Source organism: Oncorhynchus mykiss, chromosome 5, assembly GCF_057628025.1.
Source record: "Oncorhynchus mykiss isolate SJ-2025 chromosome 5, ASM5762802v1, whole genome shotgun sequence".
In the NCBI taxonomy this organism is placed as follows: domain Eukaryota; kingdom Metazoa; phylum Chordata; class Actinopteri; order Salmoniformes; family Salmonidae; genus Oncorhynchus; species Oncorhynchus mykiss.
Window position 1 is genome coordinate 22351958 of NC_143026.1, and position 25804 is coordinate 22377761.

At 44.7% G+C, this 25804-nt stretch overlaps 2 protein-coding genes and 1 long non-coding RNA gene across 3 annotated transcripts in view; 1 reads left to right on the top strand and 2 right to left on the bottom strand.

The window, feature by feature from the left end:
* Positions 1–25804, bottom strand: part of LOC149983201 (uncharacterized) — a 192424-nt gene that overhangs the window by 7174 nt on the left and 159446 nt on the right. The window lies entirely within an intron of this gene.
* Positions 554–3396, top strand: LOC100135946 (stanniocalcin). The gene is given in 5 exon segments (NM_001124290.1): positions 554–714; positions 1151–1293; positions 1382–1489; positions 1778–1881; positions 2063–3396. Coding segments are annotated over 5 exon segments (771 nt in total). The 5' UTR covers positions 554–596; the 3' UTR covers positions 2361–3396.
* Positions 5903–24487, bottom strand: LOC110523426 (fibroblast growth factor receptor 1-A). The gene is made up of 17 exons (XM_021602101.3): positions 23897–24487; positions 17592–17821; positions 14897–14986; positions 14570–14742; positions 12009–12132; positions 10870–11060; positions 10587–10731; positions 10272–10462; positions 9965–10110; positions 9675–9796; positions 9442–9552; positions 9063–9253; positions 8768–8890; positions 8425–8495; positions 8144–8281; positions 7927–8032; positions 5903–7820 (listed from the first exon to the last, which is right to left on the bottom strand). Exons 2-17 carry the CDS (start codon positions 17698–17700, stop codon positions 7599–7601), a joined length of 2253 nt encoding a protein of 750 aa, XP_021457776.3. The 5' UTR covers positions 17701–17821; positions 23897–24487; the 3' UTR covers positions 5903–7598.

Below are 25804 nucleotides of genomic sequence, written 5' to 3' on the forward strand. Positions count from 1 at the left end.
TTAGTGAAGTAAAAGTAAAAGTATCCAAAATATAAACAGTGAAATCAAGTACACATACCCCGAAAAAATAATGAAGTTGTACTTTTAAAGTATTATAACGACCCTGTGTTTATAAACGCGGATAACGACTATGCTGCTTGAGCATGCTTTTGGGGCACAGTCGATAGCGCGTTGGACTTCGGGCTAGGATTCGAGGCCTGCTCCCTCCCTGCCTGTTTCAATACAGTATTTTACTTAAGTAATTCACAACACAGTGCACTTGGGAATAAAATCATCACAAGAGTTTCAGTGTTCACAATGAAAGTTCTATCATGAATAAATATAAGCCCACGCACGGAAAGTTTAAAAGTTCCAAAGCGCAAGCTCAGTGGAAACATTCTATGGCGCGCGCCGCTGACCCCCACTGGAGATGCCGGGCGCTGATTGGACAAACCCGTGGGTTATCTAGTGATGTATGTAAAAACGGCTATAAAAACAGCCCGTAACTAACACCGGTCAGTGAACGAACCAGATATCAACAGCCCAACTGTTCTCCACCGACAATTCAAGCCGACCTGTCCAACCTATCCCATCGAAGAACATCACCATCTGACAAGATGCTCGCAAAATTCGGCCTGTGCGCGGTCTTCCTCGTCCTGGGAACTGCCGCCACCTTCGACACCGACCCGGAGGAAGCTTCTCCTCGCCGTGCACGCTTCTCATCCAACAGCCCCTGTGAGTAGCCTACATCTGGTTAGCCAACTGTGAAACATTTTCAAACGGCAGTTCTTATTCGAAAAGTCTGCAGAGACAGGATGTATTAGGTCCATGCACAAGAGGTGGTTATGAAAGTTGCCTTTATTCAAAAAATATGTACACTGCCATGGCTAGAGATATAGGCAAATTCCTTAATGTATGTTAGTTTATTCCATTACAGCCTCTGTCAAGAGGACTGGACCATTGCTAAAGTTATCTCTCTCTCTCTCTCTCTCTCTCTCTGTCTCTCTGTCTCTCTCTTTCTCTCTCTCTCTCTCTCTCTTTCTCTCTCTCTCTCTCTCTCTCTCTCTCTCTCTCTCTCTCTCTCTCTCTCTCTCTGTGTGTCTCTCTGTGTGTCTCTCTCTTTCTCTCTCTTTCTCTCTCTTTCTCTCTCTCTCTCTCTCTCTCTCTCTAGCGGATGTGGCTAGGTGTTTGAATGGCGCTCTAGCCGTGGGATGTGGTACATTTGCCTGCCTGGAGAATTCTACCTGTGACACTGATGGCATGCACGATATCTGTCAACTATTCTTTCACACCGCAGCTACCTTTAACACACAGGTAAGCCTACACACACACACACACACACACTTTTTTGACGACCCACTTCAGTGACTCTAACCCAGTGTTTGTGTGTGTGTGTGTGCAGGGTAAGACATTTGTAAAGGAGAGTCTGAGGTGTATTGCCAACGGCGTCACGTCTAAAGTCTTTCAGACCATCAGGCGCTGTGGAGTCTTCCAGAGAATGATTTCTGAGGTCAGTCCCTCTGCTTTATTAGAGATGCACACCATGTCAGCCTTCATATCATCCTATCTGTGCCGAAATGAGCTCTACATTTTTGTCATATCCAGAGCAATTAGAGTTAAGTGCCTTGCTCAAGGGCACATTGACAGATATTTCACTTAGTTGGCTCTGCGATTCAACCCAGCAACCTTTCAGTTATTGGCCCAACACTCTTAACCACTTGGCCACCCTTCGTCCTTTACTGTGTGTCAACATGAAGTGCTAGTTTCTGAGTTTAAATTATTGTATGTGTGTGTTTAGGTCCAGGAGGAGTGTTACAGTAGACTGGACATCTGTGGTGTGGCTCGCTCTAACCCTGAGGCCATTGGAGAGGTGGTGCAGGTCCCTGCACACTTCCCCAACAGGTGTGTGTGTGTGTGTGTGTGTGTTTGTGTGTGTGTGTGTGTGTGTGTGTGTCTAACCTTTTACATTTTTAGTAATTTAGCAGATGCTCTTATCCAGAGCAACTTAAAGTAGTGAGTGCATACATTTTCTATTTGTTCGTACTGTGTGTATGTCATAACACGGTGTGTGTGTGTGTTCCAGGTACTACAGCACTCTGCTCCAGTCCCTGCTAGCCTGTGATGAGGAGACAGTGGCTGTGGTCAGGGCAGGGCTTGTTGCTAGGCTGGGGCCAGACATGGAAACTCTCTTCCAGCTGCTGCAGAACAAACACTGCCCCCAGGGTTCTAACCAGGGTCCTAACTCAGCCCCCGCTGGCTGGCGCTGGCCAATGGGGTCGCCTCCTTCCTTCAAGATCCAGCCCAGCATGAGAGGAAGAGACCCCACCCACCTATTCGCTAGGAAACGCTCTGTGGAGGCATTGGAGAGAGAGATGGAGTAGATTGGAGAAGAGGAGGCAGACATACACACCACTTATACCTTAAGCATACATTCATGTGTACACACACACATGTACACACACCACAGCTACCTTAAACACAAAAGACACTCATGATAGCTTTGCTCACACACACTGACTCACACGCACACTGACACACACACATTTTCACACATTTTCACACACATGCACACACACATAGCTTTACCCTCAAATGATTAAGGCTAAATTATTAATGGAAGTTTGGGGCTGTTGTAATGTAGTATTTGATTTGGGGAAGTATCTATCTGTAAATGCTGTTGAAGGTATTTCTGTGTGGGTTGATACTTGATGAAAGGGGAGATGAAACCTGTTACCTAGAGCTTGAATGTGGAGGATTATATCTGCTCAGAATAGACTCGACTAAACACGAGAGCTGTTGAAAAGTCTGAACATTTAATATTAACAATTGAAACATTTCAAATGCCACCTAAGAAAACGAACCATCACTGTAGTTCCATTGGATTTCAACGTGGCACTACGGCCATGACATCCCCGTTTTGGCCAGTCATTAAAGACCAATGGGTATATTATTATAATAATATTATTGATATTTATTTTCTTACAGAATGTTTATTAATGATGTTGATGTTGTGTTGTATCTAGTTGTAACTTGGTTTGAGTTTCCCCCAGTGGGTGGGGTTTGACATCCTGATATGACGTCACTGGCTGATGTGTTGCTCTATGAGGATGTCACCACCTCAGAGGGACAGTGTGATGTCACCATGCTGGTCGTGGGACTCACCGCGTCCCTCTGTCTTCATCTGTGTTAATGTAAGATCCTGTAGTGTGTAAAGACATTATAGAGTGATCCTATGCTGTGTTCCTCAGATGTGGTTATGTGGTGTATGTTTTGAGATCCTGTGTGAGAATGTGTGCTAGTCTGGTACTTACTATACACCGTGGGGCTTGGGGTCATTCTCTCTGCTATGAATAAATGTTGTGATCTTCATAATTTTGTCTGAGGTGATTTGTGTCGAGACTCACTGGTGATTAAACGATCACAGTTTCAAACATTGGTCATCTTTAATAATTTGCATTGGTGTAGTGTGAGGTTAAGGTATTTTCTAAGTTTGCTGTCATTCCCATTTCAATCCAATGGGTGGCAATATAGTCCTGTGGTTGATGCCTGGTCAGGGGCAATGCTACATTGGCTGATCCCTGGTCAGGGGCAGTGCTACGTTGGCTGATCCCTGGTCAGGGGCAGTGCTACATTGGCTGATCCCTGGTCAGGGGCAGTGCTACGTTGGCTGATCCCTGGTCAGGGGCAGTGCTATGTTGGCTGATCCCTGGTCAGGGGCATCGCTACGTTGGCTGATCCCTGGTCAGGGGCGTTGCTACGTTGGCTAATCCCTGGTTAGGGGCAGTGCTACATTGGCTGATTGCTGGTCAGGGGCATCGCTACGTTGGCTGATCCCTAGTCAGGGGCATCGCTACGTTGGCTGATCTTTGGTCAGGGGCGTTGCTACGTTGGCTAATCCCTGGTCAGGGGCATCGCTACGTTGGCTGATCCCTGGTCAGGGGCATTGCTACGTTGGCTGATCCCTGGTCAGGAGCATCCCTACGTTGGCTGATCCCTAGTCAGGGGCATCGCTACGTTGGCTGATCCCTGGTCACGGCCATCACTACGTTGGCTGATCCCTGGTCAGGGGCAGTGCTACGTTGGCTGATCCCTGGTCACGGGCATCGCTACGTTGGCTGATCCCTGGTCAGGGGCAGTGCTACCTTGGTATAGCCCAGTCGTTGGTACAGCAAGACTAGTTGTGGTATGTCTCTCCAGTCCCAGCCAAACTCCCCAGGCCTATGTCTTTACCAGACTTCTGTACATATAGCCAGCAGTCTAAATTACAGGCCTGTAAAACCTGTCTTCTCACCACTTTCTCAGTCAGTTTCTATGCTTTCACATACTCATCTGTTCAAGTACTTAGGGCCGGTTTTCCAAACAAGTCTGTGTCCAGGAAACCAGTGTACAGCAGTGGTTCAACATTTCCTGTTTATTGTGATCAAGTGTTGAGATAATACCACTGACAATATAACTAATGATAACGGGTCCTTTATCAATCAGTCTGATCAGTTATGATATAATAATAATAATATGGCTAATGATTGTGTGTGATCAGGTTGTTGGCCCAAACAGTGTGAAGGGGGGGGGTACCAGAGGGAATCATCTATACTGCTAATGAGTCCCTAAGTGTTCAGTAATGACATAGAAAACATGATTTTTCTCTCTCTTCTACCTCTCTTTTTTCTTTCTCTCTCTCTCCTACTCCCGAGTGGTGCAGCGTTCTATGGCACTGCATCTTAGTGCAAGAGGTGTCACTACAGTCCCTGGTTCAAATCCATGCTGAATCACATCCGGCTGTGACTGGGAGTCCCATAGGGTGGTGCACAATTGGCCCAGTGTCATCTGGGTTTGTTGGGGTAGGCCGTCATTGTAAATAAGAATTTGTTCTTAACCGACTTGTCTAGTTAAATAAAATTCTCTCCTTTCAACATGTCAGGAATACATGTGGTAAAACACACCTGTCTCAATTGCCTCAGAAACAAATGGCTGTAGTAAAAAGTTATGTTTCTAAAATGGTGGTTTGGATCACAGCAGATCCATTCCTTCTGGATTGTTATTGTGGTCGCAGCAGGGAATTCTGGAAGGCTTTAGATGGGTCACAGTGTAAAACAGTCTAGGAACCACTGGTATGAGGTAGGTAGGCTACATGCTGCTGACCTGAGTACAACTGTAACTCTTGTTTTCTGTCTGTCTCTCACACACACGCACGTGTGTGTGTGTGTGTGTGTGTGTGTGTGTGTGTGTTATAGTGGTCATCAGCTGGGCAATAGGGCAGATGGCTGGGTTAACAGGAATACGAGGAGCCTTGAGAAAACACATTTACACAAGCCTAGATTTACACAGTCACTCAGGTAGAGTTCATGGAAGCTTAACCCTTTCAGGGAAAGCAGGTATATCAAAAAATTGAGACAGAGAATTGGAGGGATCTTGAGAATTTCTATGATCTGAAACTGTAATAATAAGGACAAGATCTGTATGAAGTGGTTTTGTTATAACACATAGTCATGAGCTGTGGAATAGAATACAGGACACAGAACCATCTAAAATCTCACTGGAGAGAATGCAGCCAGAAGTTTAACATGTTTCCTCTCCAAGGGACAGACATGCTCTCCAGACTCTGGACCTAAGCCATGTGTATGTGGGTGTCTGTGCCAGGGAGGAAGCTGCTCTCTGCTGCTGTGATTGATAGAGCGACCGTACTGACCAATCCTCTCTTCCCACCATTAATCATACAGACACACATACACATCTGGTGGAGTGAATGCTTCCTCTGCAGTCAACAGCTGAACCTATCCTCGCTCTGTTTCTCTCCCATCACACAGTCTTTCACCTCTCCTTCATTCAGCCCTGAAGTCCTGGTGGATTGGCTGGCTGATCAGTTCAGCATGTGCTCTCTTCTCTCTCCCTCTTTTCTTTCTCATTCAAAAACACTCCATTGAAGTTTTGTAATGCCATTTTCTTTAATACAATACCTTTAATAAAGGCATTCTCTGTAAAGGCAGGTAGACTTCCATTGGAGGTAAGTGAATTTGCCACTGTTTTAAAACCATGGCATTATCATTTACATTATCATTAACCTCAACATAACACTGTAGTGTCCATAGAGTCCAGACAAGAGAGTGATACTGAAGGCAAGCCCTGACTGACTAACACTGCTGCTATATTAGCTTATTAAAACACATAGTATCATAGCCACTTCTTTCCTCTGATTCTAACACATAGCATCATATCCACACCTTTCTTAGATGTCATTTCAATGACAGGGATAAAAACAAGCTACCATGTATAAAATAAAAATACTGGAAATATGTATTCATATTAACAATTCGTAATATACTGTATTTACAAAAGAACAACATTATTTTTCCTTGGTATCAATGTCCTTTTTATATCCTGTATGGTTTGCTCAGCAAAGCAGCAGCTTGTTTCATAATATGGCGATGAAGATCAATAATGTGTAGCAGCCTTCTCCTCTTCCTCCTCCTCTTGCTCCTGGGAGAGTCTCCCTACATTAAAGGGATAGTTCACCCAAATAAAAAAATACACATTGGTTTCCTTGCCCTGTAAGCAGTCTATGATCCTGTAAGCATTCTATGATCCTGTAAGCAGTCTATGATCCTGTAAGCAGTCTATGATCCTGTATGCAGTCTATGATCCTGTATGCAGTCTATGATCCTGTATGCAGTCTATGATCCTGTATGCAGTCTATGACCCTGTATGCAGTCTATGACCCTGTAAGCAGTCTATGATCCTATAAGCAGTCTATGGACAATGTATGACAGCAATCCATGCATTGGTTTAGTTTCCCTTGCACTGTTTTAGCATTTGTGGCACAGATCCAATTCAAGTCATGGAACCGATTTTATACTTTTTTGCACATTATATCCAAATTATCCAAAAGTATTTTAAATTGATTGTGAAGCTCAACAAAGTCACTTAGATGTTTTGTCCATGGGTGACAAATGCTAATATCAGTCCCATGACTTGAATGGGATATGTGTCACAAATACTAAAATGTTAGCATGTGAAAATAGTGCCAGGGAAAATAAACCAAAGCATGGATTGCTCTCATACATTGTCTCATACCTTGCTTACAGTTTAAGAAAACCTCCAGGTAGCCTAGTGGTTAGAGTGTTGGGCCAGTAACCGGAAGGTTGCTAGATTGAATCCCCGAGCTGACAAGGTACAAATCTGTCGTTCTGCCCCTGAGCAAGGCAGTTGGTTCCTGTTCCCTGGGCACCGTGGATGTCGATTAAGTCATCCCCCGCACCTCTCTGATTCAGAGGGGTTGGGTTAAATGTGGAAGACACATTTCAGTTGAAGGCATTCAGTTGGACAACTGCCTAGGTATCCCCCTTTCCCAATGTGTAATTTGGGTGAACTATCCCTTTAATAGTTCAGTATAGTCCTGGGGAGGAGGAAAGAAGAGTCCATATTTGTGCAAACTATTTCATGTCTTATGACTCTGTTATAACCCTCCATGTGTCTGTCTTTTCCATGGTCTTTATCTGTGGATAAAGAGGGAGGTGGATAGGTTAAGGTGTACGGGCGGGGCAGTGTTTTTAGATCAGCGTAGGCTGTGTCCGCGGGTGTACGTCATTGTAGATGCTGTGGTGATCGTAGGCTAGGATGGAGGTTCAAGACGGGGTTCTGGAAGGTTTGCGGTGTGCGTAGGCCAGGGTGGAGGTATGAGAGGGGGTCCTAGAGGGGGTGTGCTGGGTGGAGGTCCAGGATGGGCTCAGGGGAGAGTACTCTGCTCCGTGAGTCGTCTCCCTGGAGAAGACAGAGTCAGAGGAGCTGCTGGTGTTTGGACCCAATGGAGAATACTGGACCACAGGGATGGACAGATTCAAATACTCCTAGAGAGAGTTGAGAGAGGGAGGGAGGACACGTTCAGGGGAATAATTCAAATGATACGAAAATGACACTGTTTGTGTGTGTGCGCACGTGAATGTGTTTGTTTACCTGGTTGGTCATGAGTGAGAGTGTGCGGTCCAGATCCTCTACCAGCTGTTGGAAGGTTGGTCTGCGAGATGGAACAGCGTGCCAGCAGTCTCTCATCATGATATACCTGAGAGCACACACCACAGTGTTACAACAGAGCGTGTGTTTGTATTACTCTACTTGCGAGGACATTCTTACAGTATACTTGTGTTTTTTTTGTGTGTGTGTGTGTACTCACAGCTCCTCTGTGCAGGCGGCTGGCCTGTCCATACGATGTCCCTCCTTCAGCAGTTTGAACAGCTCCTCTACAGGGACCCCTGGGTAGGGAGATCCTCCTAGAGTAAAGATCTCCCACAGCAACACCCCAAACGACCACCTACAACAGAATTCAATACAATCAACATCACTTTCTCAGGGACAGTTATTGCTGGGCTTGAAAGTAAACCGACAGGCACATAACAACAGGATGGATAGCACAACACCACAAAATGTATATTAGGAGTTAGGAGTGTGACTTACACGTCACTCTGGTGTGTGTAGATGCGGTCGAACAGAGCCTCTGGAGCCATCCACTTCACTGGCAGACGACCCTGGGAGGAAAACAAGGGGTTAAACCACGTGTTAACCTGCAGACATTTAGCCCTGAGTTTTTCGCTCCACCCTTGTACTTGATTGATTAATTAAGCTGACTAATTAGTAAGAAACTCCCCTCACCTGGTTGTCTAATGCTTTTGTCTAGGTTTTAATTGAAAAACTCATTCCCTCCGTGGAATGAGTTTGCCACCCCTGGGTTAAAACATCTATATGTCCGTCTGTCTGAATTTCAGTCGTCTACTCGCTCCACTGTGATCATGTTACTTACATTGGTGGTCTTCTTGTAGTAGTCTATGTGGTGGATGTCTCTGGCCAAACCAAAGTCTGCTATCTTCATCACATTGTCCTCGGTCACCAACACGTTCCTGGCTGCTAGGTCTCTGTGGATACACTACAGAAGAAAATGTGATTGATTCATTTATTGGTTGACTGATTTACACTAATGTCCAGTAAAGGAGAGGTAGAGTAAGATAAAATAATAGATTCAGATGAAGAGAATGAAACACAGAAAGATAAAAAGAAGAGCGAGAGAGAGAGACAGACAGACAAAAAGACCTTCTGACCTTCTGTAAGGCGAGGTATGCCATGCCCCTGGCCACCTGGTAGGCAGCAGACACCAGCTCCCTGACCTCTACGCTGTCCAGGGGGGCCTGGGTTGGCCCAGACCAGTACTCCAGATCCACAGGCCTCCGACAACGCAGGTACTCCCTCAGGTTGCCCTGAGATGCATACTCTACCACCACGTAGAGAGGGCCTGGAGAGAGAGGGAAGGGTTATAATACACAATGTGGTGTTCCACAAGGTTCAGCGCTTGAACCCCTTGGTACTGTGGCCATTGTACTCATCTGTGCAAATAAAATGCTATTTCGCTCACACGCACGCGCACACACGCGCACACACACAAGCACACATACACAAGGACACAAACAGCACCAGTATTACCATCCTGTGTGCAGGCTCCCAGCAGGTTGATGATGTTTTTGTGTTTCCCGATCATCTTCATCATCTCCATTTCAGCGATCAGATCACTCAGGTCCTTCTCTGTGGCGTCCGCTACACAGGAAACAGGATGTGACATCAAATCAATATCAACCAATACAAACACTGTTTTTCAGTTTATTTTGAATGATCTCCTTAAATATTGGGAATATATTTCAGGATGTAGTTCTATGTACCTTTGAGCATCTTGACGGCAACCTTGGTGAGACGAGAGGGTTTTTCTCTGTCCAGACCTGCAGCCTCTGCTAGCACAACCTGACCAAAACAACCTTCACCCAGTGGCTTCCCCAGAGACAGCCTAGAACACAGACACGCAAGGCTATGAATGTCCTGTGCATGGAGGTTATGAATCTCCTTGGTTACGTTATGAGTACCGTGTGCAGATGATGTAAGCAATATGTAGGGTTATGTATGTCGATATTATAGATTGGGTATTCTCTATGCAGGGATATAAGCCCTCTAGTACCTGTCTCGTGACAGCTCCCAGAGTGGGTCTGCGGGCAGCTCATACACTGACATGCCAACCAGGGTGGGCGTGGCTCCACTGGAAAGGCGGTACGGCCTGACCAGACACACCCCCGACTGTAGAGAGGAGGAGGAGTCTACTGACACCTTGAGAAAGAGAAGGGGAGGTAGTGAGAGAGGATATACTGTAATAAGAGTTAGCCCGCTGAACTAAAGCCTATGGATTAGCTCAGGAAAAAAAGTATTCACATCTCAGGCAAAGGTTACCCATCACACGATCATGGGTCACTAGTGTGTGTGTGTGTTACCTGTCTGTGTAGGGGAATGCTCTTGGCCAGTTTGTGAACGGCCAGCTGGCTGCTGAAGTCGCTCTTCTTCGGGGAGCAGCGTAGTCGGCAGGCGGTCGCTACGGCGACCATGAACATGATGATGAAGAAACCGACGCAGTAGATGAAGATCTCCAGGTAGGCCTGAGATGGTACAGGGGAGGGGGGCAGATCTGGAGGAGAGGGAGTGAAGTGGGATAAATTCAGAACATTTTTTACATTGTTTTTTTTCTTCTTCCATTTTAAGTGGAAATATACAAAGCACATTGGGCTGCAAAGGTTTGTACACAAGTGTACCTTTGATCACACTGAGCCAGGCAGAGTGGTGAGAGAGTCCTATAGAGTTTCCTGCCAGACAGGTGTACTCTCCTTCATCCTCCACAGACACATTCCTCAGAGTAAACACCTCCATCTCCCTGTCTGTGGTGTTAAACCCTGCAGTCTGAGAGAGAAAGAGAGATTTTGTGACATAGCCCTCGTCAATACAGTGTGCGTTAACCTTCAGAACATGTACATATATGTGTGTGTGTGTGTGTGTGTGTGTGTGTGTGTGTGTGTGTGTGTGTGTGTGTGTATATACCTTCAGTACGCGTACGTAAGGCAGTCCGTCTGGTCCCACTCTGCTGCCATTAATGGTGATGCGTTTGAGCCACTGGATGTGGGGCTGAGGGTCGCTGAACACTCGACAGACAAACTCCACGTCGCTACCAACCATGGCCGTACGATTAGCTGGCAGGCCTGCCTGGAGGATGGGCCTGTGAGGGGAACGTTCTAGAATACACAGAAAACATCAATGCAATGTGAGTGATACAAAAACACTAACATACACACTCCCACCACTCAAGGCACACATAACAAAAGTAAACACACACAATATATATACAGTACCAGTCAAAAGTTTGGACACACCACCACTGCAGAATGCTGTGGTAGCCATGCTGGTTAAGTGTGCCTTGAATTCTAAAGAAATCACAGACAGTTTAACCAGCAAAGCACCACCTACACCATCACACCTCCTACTCCATGCTTCACGATGAGAACTACACATGCAGAGATCACCTACTCTGCGTCTCACAAAGACATGGAGGTTGGAACCAAAAATCTCTAATTTGAACTCATCAGACCAAAATAAAGATTTCCACCGGTCTAACGTCCATTGCTCGTGTTTCTTGGCCCAAGCAAGTATCTTCTTATTATTGGTGTCCTTTAGCAGTGGTTCTTTGCAGCAATTTGACCATGGCCTGATTCATGCAGTCTCCTCTGAACAGTTGATGTTGAGATGTGTCTGTTACTTGAACTCTATAATACGGACTTGGTCTTTACCAAACAGGGCTATCTTCTGTATACCACCCCTACCTTGTCACAACACAACTGATTGGCTCAAACGCATTAAGAAGGAAAGACATTTCACAAATTACCTTTTAACAAGGCACACCTGTTAATTGAAATGCATTCCAGGTGACTACTTCATGAAGCTGGTTGAGAGAATGCAAAGAGTGTGCAAATCAAGGCAAGAGGTGGCTACTTTGAAGAAACACAAATATATTTTGATAGGTTTAACACTTATGGTTACTACATGATTCCATGTGTACTATTTCATAGTTTTGATGTCTTAACTATTATTATACAATGTAGAAAATAGTAAAAATAAAGAAAAACCCTGGAATGACTAGGTGTGTCCAAACTTTTGACTGGTACTGTATTTATATGCACACTGACCCACTACGTCCAGCTGGTAGGTGTGTGTGAGGCTGCCGTGCTTGTTCTCCACCAGACAGGTGTAGTTGCCTTTATCAGACGGAACCACTGACTCCATTATTATTGTCCACATGTGGTCCCGGAGCTGAAAGAGACAGCGAGAGAGGAAGAGCGTGAGAGAAAGAGGCAAAGGAGTGAAAACGTGAGAAGAGCCATGAAAAATACACATTTTGTGTTGTGTGTTAGTAATTTAATTTTGGCAAAGTAGAAATAACATGTGTTCTCCAAGGTTCAGTGCTTGGACCCCTGCTGTTGTCTTTTTACACAGTATCCCTTGGTACTGTAATATTAGTTTTTAGGTATGCTATTTACTCTCTGACTTACAGGCTCAATGCATCCATTTTTATCTCAATATTGTGTAACGCACCTTACTGTGATTGTTTTTTTCTGGTTTTTTTATAGCAAGAGCCATTTCTGAAGCAAGAATTTTGCTAAGACTGTCTAGGATTGGTTTGAGTGGGGAGGGGAACACTGAAAACTAGCTGTTATTGGCAGAGAGGTTTGGAACTAACTAATTTATCACCTGGTGATGTCACCAGGCAGGACAAAACTCCATCCCACCAAAACAGGCTGAAATTTCAGGCGGTCTTTTCACGAAGTTCTTACACTAAAAGGGCATTCATATAATTTTCACAATTTCACAGTATTATTCCAACCTCATAGTGTGGAAATACAGTTGAGGTCAGAAGTTTACATACACTTAGGATGGCATCATTAAAACTAGTTTTTCAACCAGTCCACAAATTTCTTGTTAACAAACTATAGCTTTGGCAAGTCGGTTAGGACATTACTTTGTGCATGACACAAGTAATTTTTCCAACAATTGTTCACAGACAGATTATTTCACTGTATCACAATTCCAGTGGGTCAGAAGTTTACAAACACTAAGTTCACTGTACCTTTAAACAGGTTGGAAAATTCCAGAAAATTATGTCATGGCTTTAGAGGCTTCTGATAGGCTAATTGACATCATTTGAGTCAATTGGAGGTGTACCTGGGGATGTATTTCAAGGCCTACCTTCAAACTCAGTGCCTCTTTGCTTGACATCATGGGAAAATCAAAAGAAATCAGCCAAGACCTCAGAAAAAAAATTGTAGACCTTCACAGTCTGGTTCATCCTTGGGAGCAATTTCCAAACGCCTGAAGGTACCACGTTCATCTGTACAAACAATAGTATGCAAGTATAAACACCATGGGATCACGCAATTGTACTTTAGTACGAAATGTGCAAATCAATCCCATAACAACAATAAAGGACCTTGTGAAGATGGAGGAAACCGGTACAAAAGTATCTACATCCACAGTAAAACGAGTCCTATATCAACATAACGTGAAAGGCTGCTCAGCAAGTAAGAAGTCACTGCTCCAAAACTGCCATAAAAAAAGCCAGACTATGGTTTGCAACTGCACATGGGGACAAAGATCGTACTTTTTTGAGAAATGTCCTCTGGTCTGATGAAACAAAAATAGAACTGTTTGGCCAGAATGACCATCGTTATGTTAGGAGGAAAAAGGGGGAGGCTTGCAAGCCGAAGAACATCATCCCAACCATGAAGCACGGGGGTGGCAGCATAATGTCGTGGGGGTGCTTTGCTGCAGGAGGGACTGGTACACTTCACAAAATAGATGGCATCCTGAGGATGGAAAATTATGTGGCTGTATTGAAGCAACATCTCAAGACATCAGTCAGGAAGTTAAAGCTTGGTCGCAAATGGGTCTTCCAAATGGACACTGACCCCAAGCATACTTCCAAAGTTGTGGCAAAATGGCTTAAGGACAACAAAGTCAAGGTATTGGAGTGGCCATTGCAAAGCCCTGACCTCAATCCCATAGAAAATTTGTGGGCAGAACTGAAAAAGCGTAGCAAGGAGGCCTACAAACCTGACTCAGTTACACCAGCTCTGTCAGGAGGAATGGGCCATAATTCACTCAAATTATTGTCGGAAGCTTGTGGAAGGCTACCCGAAACGTTTTACCCAAATTAAACAATTTAAAGGCAATGCTACCTAAAACTAATTGAGTGTATGTAAACTTCTGATGAAATAAATAAAAGCTGAAATAAATAATTCTCAACTATTATTCTGACATTTCACATTATTAAAATAAAGTGGTGATCCTAACTGACCTAAAACAGGGAATTTTCTACTGGGATTAAATGTCAGGAATTGTGAAAAACTGAGTTTAAATGTATTTGGCTATGGTGTCTGTAAACTTCTGACTTCAACTGTATATACACTGAGTGTACAACACATTAAGAACACCTTCCTAATATTGGGTTGCAATTGTTGTCTCATCTACATTGATTGTGGATTTAACAAGTGACATCAATAAGCAATCATAGCTTTCACCAGGAATCACTTGGTCAGTCTTTGTCATGGAAATAGGAGGTGTCCGTAATGTTTTGTACACTCCGTGTATAAAACACAGGACAATCACGTTTCTGGCTGTACTGGGGCTTTGACAGATGATACACAACTCAGACAACCCAGTATGAAGCAGAGGGCTGTACAAAAACACATACCTTGAAGCCTCCAATGCGCTGGTCTTTCCTGAACTCTTTCCCATTCCTATACCACCGCAAAGTTGGTGTGGGATTACCAGTCGCCTGGCAACGAAATTTAACAGTCTTACTGGCAGGAACGGCATGGAGCCTCTTCTCCATCTTGTCTGGAGTCGCCCACTGAGGAGCCATCACTAGAGAGAGGGTATTTATATTTATTTATTTGTATTTATATATATCAATATCAATCTTTCTTCAGTTGGTTTGGCTATTAACTACTTTTTCAGACCAATAAAAGGGGAGAGAAAGAAAAGTGGCAGGGGAAAGAGGTCAGAAGAAGGAGCTTACATTGGAGCTTCTGATTGTTGGATAATTTATTTTCCTCTGAAGAAGACTCATCATCATCATCTTCGTCCTCAGAAGATGCCAGCATGTCAGCTATGGAGAGAGAAGAAAACGTAAACCAAACATAGAAACCAGTGTGTGTGTGTTTAAACAGGAAGAGCTGAGGCAGGGTTACTCTGTGGGGGTCTGGGATGCTCCTGCTGAGTGAAAAGGGAAACGGCTTAAAGATTAACCTTTCACATTTTTACCCCTTTAAGCTGCCACACACACACACACACACACACACAGTTCCCCTGTTGCTCCCTAACCCCCAGCTCAGAGATAAACAAACACACTAATAATCACCACCTTCATCCTGACAAATGGTTGTGAACAAAGGGTGAGGAGGGATGTGAGGGTGAGTTGGGAGAGAGGAGGGATGTGAGGGTGAGTTGGGAGAGAGGAGGGAAAAGCAGCAGGTTTCAGATCTTTAATGGGTCCTGTTTGAATACGTTGAATGAGAAAAAGCCTACTTCCTTCTACCATTAGACACAGTCGGCTCAGGTTCCATTCCACAGCATTCACAGATCCGGCCACATCAGATCAGTGATTACTATAAGCAGGGATATTTACTACCACACATCCCTTTTCACCTCTCATCAGGATTACTGATTACTATACAATATATTGGTAACTCAGGACATGTTCTGCCACAGATTCAATACCTCCCAACCTCTCAGCAGGACCTACACCAGAAAAGCAGTCATCATTTCTCCTCTAATCTACAGATATTAGGTCCATAATCAGCATCACCACAGACTGACACAGACCATCCCTGAATTCAAGCTCCCAACCTCACTACATTATGTATGTAATCTACAGGGAGAGGTCTACAGAGACTGCATTATGGGAGGTCTTGAATACAGCATGTCTGTCATCTAGAGGGAGAGGTCTACAGAGACTGCATTATGGGAGGTCTTGAATACTGCCTGCTCATAGCAGGGGGAACATTCTCAATGAGAGGTTGTCAAAAATAGACAGAGAGAGCGCGTGAGAGAGAAAGAGAGAGCGGGGAAGCGAGAGAGCGACAGAGAGAGGGGATAAAGACAATGAGAGCAAACAAATTACTGAAAAAAAGAAAGGAATCCACTAAAAGAGAGAAAAGCAGGGGGAGTTGGTTGAAGTCCAAAAACCTAAACCTTTATTTGAACGAAGCAACGAGAAGGAGAGAAGGATATGGGAAATTGGGAGCAGACTTTGTTTATGGAAAAAGAGTTTGCGGCACAAAAGTTACATTTAGGTGTTTTTGACTAAGAGAGAAAAACAAGAATTTATGGGTTACAAAACAACAGTATTACACACACACACACTCTCAGCTGGATACCAGATGGCTGGAAGCGAAACACACACATACACACGCATGTGCGTACAAACACACGCACACAACACAGGGTGTTAGGGTTGGTCAGGATGGTTGTGATTACAGTACTCGCCAATACAAATAAAACCATCTCCTTTCAGACGGCATTCATCCTTTCCTACCAAAAACAGCATTTCTGTTCCACCTCCAACCAGCTGTGTGTGTGTGCTCATGTATGTATGCGTGCGTGTGTGGACAGGATATGTAAACCATTGCACCATGAAAAATCACTGTAAACATCCTCAGCTTTAAACTAAATGGACAAACCTTGAAGAGCTTCTTTCTAGCTCAAATATAGAATCTCCCCACCCCAAACACACATCCATAAATGTAAGTGTATGTTCTGTTTTCTCGAGCTCAGAATAGAGACCCACTACTAACGGAACAGTTCCAGATAGCAGAACAGAGTCAGTGGGATTGAACCACCATGGTAGCAGCCTGAACCCAGAACCCTCAGCCTGAACCCAGAACCCTCAGCCTGAACCCAGAACCCTCAGCCTGAACCTAGAACCCCTAGCCTGAACCCAGAACCCTCAGCCTGAACCCAGAACCCTCAGCCTGAACCCTCAGCCTGAACCCAGAAACCCTAGCCTGAACCCAGAACCCTCAGCCTGAACCGAGAACCCTCAGCCTGAACCCAGAACCCTCAGCCTGAACACAGAACCCTCAGCCTGAACCCAGAACCCCTAGCCTGAACCCAGAACCCTCAGCCTGAACCCAGAACCCTCAGCCTGAACCTAGAACCCTCAGCCTGAACCTAGAACCCTCAGCCTGAACCTAGAACCCCTAGCCTTAAACCAGAACCCTCAGCCTGAACCTAGAACCCTCAGCCTGAACCTAGAACCCCTAGCCTGAAACCAGAACCCTCAGCCTGAACCCAGAACCCTCAGCCTGAACCCAGAACCCTCAGCCTGAACCTAGAACCCCTAGCCTGAAACCAGAACCCTCAGCCTGAACCCAGAACCCTCAGCCTGAACCCAGAACCCTCAGCCTGAACCCAGAACCCTCAGCCTGAACCTAGAACCCTCAGCCTGAACCCAGAACCCTCAGCCTGAACCCAGAACCCTCAGCCTGAACCCAGAACCCTCAGCCTGAACCTAGAACCCTCAGCCTGAACCCAGAACCCTCAGCCTGAACCCAGAACCCTCAGCCTGAGGGATTAAAAGAGATGAAATAACAAAGAGGAAAAGAAGGCACACACACACAGCTAATGAGACGTAGCCCTGCCTGTCAACTACAACCGAGAGAGCACAAGAAAGAAAGAGAATTTAAGATCTTTATGTGGCCTATGTCTCTTACCTGTGTCGCTGACGTGGGCAGCAGCTGGTCTGGACTGGGTCAGGGGAGAGTAAATCAGTAGAACCAGCAGTGACCAAAGGAGCAGCAGAGACGAGCGAGACAACAACATACTGGCACTGGTATAGGTTAACTGGTACAGTACTGGAATGGTAGGGGCTACCGGTACAGGGCAGGCTGAAGAGGGCGCTTAAATGTATCAGCCTACAACCATCAACTCTTCAGGTGGGGAACTGTAAGAGGAAAAAAGAGAGGGACATTGATGAATATGTTAAAGACAAGACAAGACATTTTATGAAAATAAATGTCAAGAAAAGGATGTGACACTGCTACCCCGTCTAGAGCCCGTCCGATATATCAGGTCCCCAATACTATCAGCCGATAACCAATATTTAATAAATAGAATGAAAAAAATGGAATCTCATGCTTATATGAACACTTGTCATTATTGTCACAATGTATGAAATCAATATTTGAAGCACAATTATTGGACAATTGCTCTTTTGGATGGCAATTTATGAGAACTTAATGTGGAAAATGTATATCAGTATCGGTAAGTTTGTCCCCCCCAAAATCGGAATCGGACCCGAAAAACATATGGGTCAGGCTCTAACGGGTCAGCCCATGCTCGCAGGAGGACATTGGTAGAGACTGACACATGCTCTGGTGTCTCTTTTCACAGATCTCAGATGAGAACTCCGCTTCCAACACTCCTCACACTATAACATTGTTCGACGCTTGTCCAATAAGCTCACCTGTCACATATTAATGCCCATCAAACGTTCCAAAACAGAGCTGTGTTTTATCAGAGTTTTGTTATGCCTCCCCCTAAAGGCATCAGCATGCTTCGGTTTGGCTGGCGCCTAGCCGAGTGCTGAATGAGTGCGCTCGCATACTCCCTTAAAAGTCATTAAGCAGCAATAGTACTGTTTGTCCATCTTGAGACGCCGTAGCCAGTATACACTTCCTCAAAATAATCAGACTTCATCTAAGGTAACTCAAGAATTCTGTCATTCATTTAGAAGTATTTCTCAACTGAAAAATTTGCATGAAAATTATTAATCTCTGGTTGAATGACAAACACTTAATTGAAGAATCCCTACTGTTGACCAATCACCGACAAAGGGGCGTAGACTTCGGCTACCGACTTCGGCTTTTCTCGAGAAAAATGTTTGTGTACAAGATCAGCCACAAAAACCTTACCGAATACCAAAACGAACAAGAACGTCATGATTAATATATGCACAAACTATTTGATGGGAAGCATGCGTAGATTGCGGACGCCTTAACCCGCACCCCCAGCCCAAACACCATATGCCCCCCAGTCCGCCTGCCAGTGCCACAGTGTTAAAGTCTCATTGAGAAGATGGATCTGGTGTTTAGGTGTTATGAGATTGCTTCAGACCACAAACAAACACTGATGAAGAGAGACTAACACCCAGGAGAGCTGTAAACATATTCTATAATACATAATCTCCCTTCTCATTATATACTGTTGTAGAGTCAGAAACATGTTGAACAGCTTGACGGTACATTAACATTACTGAAACTTGGACACTACTGTAGCTGGCAGCTAGGGATGGTGTGGGCATTACTGAGGGTTACTCTGTCCTTCAGAACTGGCAGCCAGTGTGCGTGTGGTTGTGCGTGTCAGGGTGATGACCCAGAGTGGGAGATATGTAACAGTAAAGAGTAGAGTGGCAGGTTTATGAAGATGTCATTAATGCCCTTGATTTACACCACACACAGAGAATTTACCCTCGTTGACACCGCCCGTAACTCAACCACACACTAACGTAAAGAGTCTCTTAAATTGATGAGTTTGTTTGCAGATTTATGAGTTTTATGGTGGAGAGTCTCCATCGTACTGCTGGCTGGCTGACAGCAGAGCCCAGCACAGAAACAGCTAGGCAGACAGTCTTCTTATTACATACTGTAGGTGAGAGAGAGAATGAGGGAGAGTAAGAGTAGAGTATGCAGGCTTTTGCTCCAGCTCTACACCCCCCCCCCCCCCCCCCCCCCCCCCCCCCCCCACCCCCCAAAATCACCACAGACACAATTAGAACAGAAATAAGACCACTTTCTCCTGGCCCTAGCCTTGCTGTGTGGCTTCTTTAACTTCTAAAATTAACTTCAGAGAGAGGAAACAGCAGATAACAGTAACTTTGACATCCATTTCAGCAATTTAACAGACGGTCTTATACAAAGAGAGTTGCTTTGAACCAGAGCAGGGTAGAAAACCCCTACAAATGATGATCATTGCAAGTAAAACCTTCCAAAATAGCTTCAAGTCCAGTGCTAGTTGTTTTCTGAGCTGTTATTCTGCAGATGCTGTTGGTTTAAACTAGAAGCCACCGAGTCAGCTTGCTGGTTCTGTGTATAGCTTAGAATGACTCAGGGAGGTTGATATGATAAAAAACTGATGGTAACTACACACACACACAGGGTGGCATATAGTCGCTAGGCCAAGAATAGAGCATCACACCAGCTCTCTATTGAGGAGAGGGCTTCAACATACCAGAAACATCTCCCTACTCCATCTTTCTTCCATGCCTTCCTCCCCATACATCCCCCCCTCTAATCCCTTCAGTCAGACAACTTCTAGTTCTCTTAAAATTACCCCCCCCCCCCTAATCCCTTCAGTCAGCAATTTCTAGTTCTCCTAAAATTACCCCCCCCCAATCCCTTCAACCAGACAACTTCTAGTTCTCCTAAAATTATCCCCCCCCTCCAAACCCTTCAATCAGACAACTTCTAGTTATTTTAAGATTACCCCCCCCTCCATCTAATCCCTTCAATCAGACAACTTCTAGTTCTCCTAAAATTACCCCCCCTCCATCTAATCCCTTCAATCAGACAACTTCTAGTTATTTTAAGATTACCCCCCCCCCCTCCATCTAATCCCTTCAATCAGACAACTTCTAGTTCTCCTAAAATTACCCCCCCTCCATCTAATCCCTTCAATCAGACAACTTCTAGTTATTTTAAGATTACCCCCCCCTCCATCTAATCCCTTCAATCAGACAACTTCTAGTTCTTTTAAGATTACCCCCCCCCCCCCTCCATCTAATCCCTTCAATCAGACAACTTCTAGTTCTTTTAAGATTACCCCCCCCCCCCTCCATCTAATCCCTTCAATCAGACAACTTCTAGTTCTTTTAAGATTACCCCCCCCCCTCCATCTAATCCCTTCAATCAGACAACTTCTAGTTATTTTAAGATTATCCCCCCCCCCTCCATCTAATCCCTTCAGTCAGATAACTTCTAGTACTTTTAAGATTACCCCCCCCCATCTAATCCCTTCAGTCAGACAACTTCTAGTTCTCCTAAAATTACCCCCCCTCTAATTCCTTCAGTCAAACAATTTCTAGTTCTCCTAAAATTCTATTTGTAATTCCCCCTCCCTCTCTTTCTGGCAGATGTGACCTCTCCAGGTGTTCCATTCCAAAAGCCTTTACCTACACACCACATTCTGCCTCAGCCCTGGTCCACTCGTCATAGTAACACACCACATTCTGCCTCAGCCCTGGTCCACCCGTCATAGTAACGCTGTCATAGTAACACACCACATTCTGCCTCAGCCCTGGCCTGGTCCACTCGTCATAGTAACGCTGTCATAGTAACACACCACATTCTGCCTCAGCCCTGGCCTGGTCCACTCGTCATAGTAACGCTGTCATAGTAACACACCACATTCTGCCTCAGCCCTGGTCCACCCGTCATAGTAACGCTGTCATAGTAACACACCACATTCTGCCTCAGCCCTGGCCTGGTCCACCCGTCATAGTAACGCTGTCATAGTAACACACCACATTCTGCCTCAGCCCTGGCCTGGTCCACCCGTCATAGTAACGCTGTCATAGTAACACACCACATTCTGCCTCAGCCCTGGTCCACTCGTCATAGTAACACACCACATTCTGCCTCAGCCCTGGCCTGGTCCACTCGTCATAGTAACGCTGTCATAGTAACACACCACATTCTGCCTCAGCCCTGGTCCACTCGTCATAGTAACACACCACATTCTGCCTCAGCCCTGGCCTGGTCCACTCGTCATAGTAACGCTGTCATAGTAACACACCACATTCTACCTCAGCCCTGGCCTGGTCCACTCGTCATAGTAACGCTGTCATAGTAACACACCACATTCTGCCTCAGCCCTGGTCCACCCGTCATAGTAACACACCACATTCTGCCTCAGCCCTGCCCTGGTCCACCCGTCATAGTAACGCTGTCATAGTAACACACCACATTCTGCCTCAGCCCTGGTCCACTCGTCATAGTAACGCTGTCATAGTAACACACCACATTCTGCCTCAGCCCTGGTCCACCCGTCATAGTAACGCTGTCATAGTAACACACCACATTCTGCCTCAGCCCTGGCCTGGTCCACTCGTCATAGTAACGCTGTCATAGTAACACACCATTTTCCTGTAAACTGGAAAACAGCTCATGGTGTGTACCTGTGTGTCAAGGGGAGCCATGGCTGAGATATGCTACCATGAAGCTTCCATGAAGGCATTGATTGTGCAACTATACAACCCAGCTGTAGTACTGTTACTTACAGAGGCTGAATGTCTGGAGACAGAGGACAGGTTGAGAGTAGAACAGAAAGCACACAGGTCTGCTGTAGGACTTTAATCCTCCTAACTCACTCACACTCCTGGTCAGTGACCCTGGAGTCTTCTATAGGCCTGGATAACAGCTCAGTGCCTTACCATACACCTCTATCTACCTCCCCACTCATCTCTTTATCACTCTCTCAGTCTCTATCTGTTCTATTATCTCTCTCTACTCATCTGTTTCTCCTCCCATAATGTGGTATCTGATACAGATTAGCAGCCATCACACATTCTCTCCATTCCCAAATGGCAGAGTGAGTCAGTTCTCACACTCACATTCAGCATCTCTCTCTCACTGTTACCCTGGCGAGTAAGATTCATTACACAAATACACTTGAAACTGAACTCTCACATCACACCATTATTATCATCATTGTGTGTATGTGCTGACATAAACATCCAAAATGGTCATGTGATCATAATGAGCCATTTCTGGACAGATAAAAAAAAACTCTCAAAGGAGAATCTCGATTTAAAGTGTTTTTTTTAGTTGAGCACCAGGTTTAATCTCAGTCCAGGAAACCAGCCCAATAACTTCAATGTCATGCATGGCCCACAGATCATGTGGCAACAGTACTACTGTTATTCCCATTCTACTAAGGAGTAGGTGACAGTTCGGTAGCCTAGTGGTTAGTGTTGGACTAGTAACCGAAAGGTTGCAAGGTCAAATCCCCAGCTGACAAGGTAAAACATTTTTTTATCTTGTGTCTTTCTGCCCCTGAACAGGGCAGTTAGCCCACTGTTCCTAGGCCTTCATTGGAAATAAGATTTTGTTCAAAACTAACCTGCCTAGTTAAATAAAGGTAAAATAAAAAAATAAACATTTGGTTCTGCGCGTGACTCACCGGTCAAGCAGTAGCGCTGTGATGAGTCAACGAACAGCAGATATGGCGCGTGCTGCTGAATGAACAGCCGGATCTCATCAGAGTTGGAATGTCACACGCACAAGCCTCATTTACCGTAAACAGATTAAACTGATACATGTACACCCACAGCGGTCGGTGTGCCCAGTCTGCCCATTGCGGTGGCATGTGACTCGGCTGGCTGCTTTACGGTGTGTTCCTCAGTCAGAGAGAGACATGGGTCAAATCTTACTAGCTGGACTGTGGTTTGTAATTATGTGGTCATCTTTGTGTATATATTATACATGATTAATGAAGCCTTCATAATAAGGCATTATAAAGGTTGGAATTTATGAAATGGTTACCAATAGTTATAGTTTACGACGGCATCTAAATCGGGGTGATTTTCTTCTTTACTTTGTTAGGGCTAACACTGGCAGGGCCCCCTAAATTGCATAACATTCTTATAGCCTATGTAGGATAATTCCAATATGATCATGAGTGGCCAGATCGGTCTATACCTACTTTATTTTAAAGTATAATTGTTTTCTCAAATGTTTACAGATCACGTAGGCCAAAGCAAGCTGCAACATTGTATCATTGACAGTGTGGACATTTTTTAAAACATTTTTTTTAACCTTTATTTAACTAGGCAAGTCAGTTAAGAACAAATTCTTATTTTCAATGACGGCCTAGGAACAGTGGGTTAACTGCCTGTTCAGGGGCAGAACGACAGATTTGTACCTTGTCAGCTCGGGGATTTGAACATGAAATCTTTCGTTTTCGTTTACTAGTCCAAAGCTCTAACCACTAGGCTACCCTCGCATTGAAGGTAGTGTCTCACCTGAATTTCTGATCCTTGTGCAGCTCCCCTCGAGAAGGTAGGTTAGACGTCTAAAAGAAAGTAATGAAATGTCCGATTCGATCGATGTCTTTTAAACCTTAAAGTCACAACTCTCGTAAACAATGCGGTGTTTTTCCAGAGTTCAAACGCAGTGGCGCGGTGAAGCTTCGAGTAACCTTAATGGCCATTGATTTCGGAGTAGCAATGGAGCGGTCTCTATCTTCCGAGAGAAGAGGTATAAAAACACGTTCAGCACAAATACCTCACACGTAGCCTAAAGTTTTCTACCGGTTTCAGTAAAGATATCTCTAACAGCAGCAAATCTCAAGGCATTTGACTTTACTCAATACGTTCCTATTCTTGGAGAAAACATGTGGAAACTCCGACCATCTTCTGTATTGTCTTGCAACTGTCGGGAAAAACATTTGCAGAAAGCTGCAACCCGCATAGATCTATTTGCGAGGCGAATTGTCTGGCAACATTATAACGTTAGGTCATTGAATGTATATCCGAGCGGCGAATTCCAGCTCTCTGACCTCCCCCAAACACTTCTCACCGTGTGTTGAGAGATTCTGAAGGAGACCTCCCCCTTTCCTCCCCCTTCTCACTCCCCTCTCCTCCCCCTTCTCACTCCCCTCTCCTCCCCCTTCTCACTCCCCTCTCCCTCTCACTTGCAGGAACTCAAAATGATTTAGCCTACACTGTAGACTTGTAGGTCTGTCACAAATAAATATAAAAGTTGGCTACTGGCTTGACTGATCTTAACACAGCATATTTTGGAAATAGACAGCCTGTTTATTTGTGTTTTGGCAACATTCTCACAAGACGTTAAATACTAGGCTACTCAGCATTTGTGTCTACTGCCCTTTTAACTAAAATTCTGACAGAGGGAAATGGCTTTCATATCTTGGAGAGCCCTGCTGTGTGTGTGTGTGTGTGTGTGTGTGTGTGTGTGTGTGTGTGCGCGGCTAACTGGTTGGGCAGTGATGTAACTGGGCCTGGTCTGAGTAAACAGTTGATTAAAAATCAGAGGAAGGTGATGCAGAGAGAGAAACACACAAAAACACTTGTATGTTCTGTCTGCGTCCATTGACTGATGCTGTGTGAAATGTGTCTGCATGTCCAGGCAACATTGGCATGGGATACAGGGGGCTGGCTAGACTACAGTAGGAATGGCTGTTTTATAAGAATCAGTAATGCTATTGGCTGTGATGGATGAACTGGGAATGGTGTTACAAGCTGTACTTCCTGGTATAGTCAATAATGGCCAAAGGTCAACTACTTTCCCAGCATGCATTAGGGATCCCAAATTGGAAAATAACCCAATAACATTTATTTATTGGGTACCTCATATACCTGACTGTCTATCAGTCTGTTCGATGGTGTGCAAACTCCACTGACGACAGGTTAGCTAAATGCTGCATTACAGCCTCAAAAGGAATATGGGCTGTATAAAAATGCTTCATATAAGGCACAAAAAATGTCAACAAGTAAGTGCAGTCAGTGCAGTCAAAAACGTAATTTGCCTCTGTTTTTAAATATATATTTAGTACTGTGAAATTGTGAAAATGAGGATAGTGCCCTCTTAGTGTAAGAGCTTTTTGAAAAGACCGCCAGAAATGTCAGACTGTTTTGGTGGGAGTTTTGGCCTGCCTGGGGACATCACCAGGCTGTAAATTACCTTCAGATGCAATATGTAACATTTTGGGCAACCCAACCAAATTCATATAGAAATGTGAGTTATAGTTCTGTCGTTCTCTTTAGAAAGCAAGTGTTAGACGTGGTAGATCTGTTCTATGTGCACTATTTCTATGCTTCCCATTCTTACGTTTAATTTTGGCTTCTTTTTCATTTCAGTTTTGTACACCAGCATAAACAGCTGAAAATACAATATTTTGGGTTATTGAA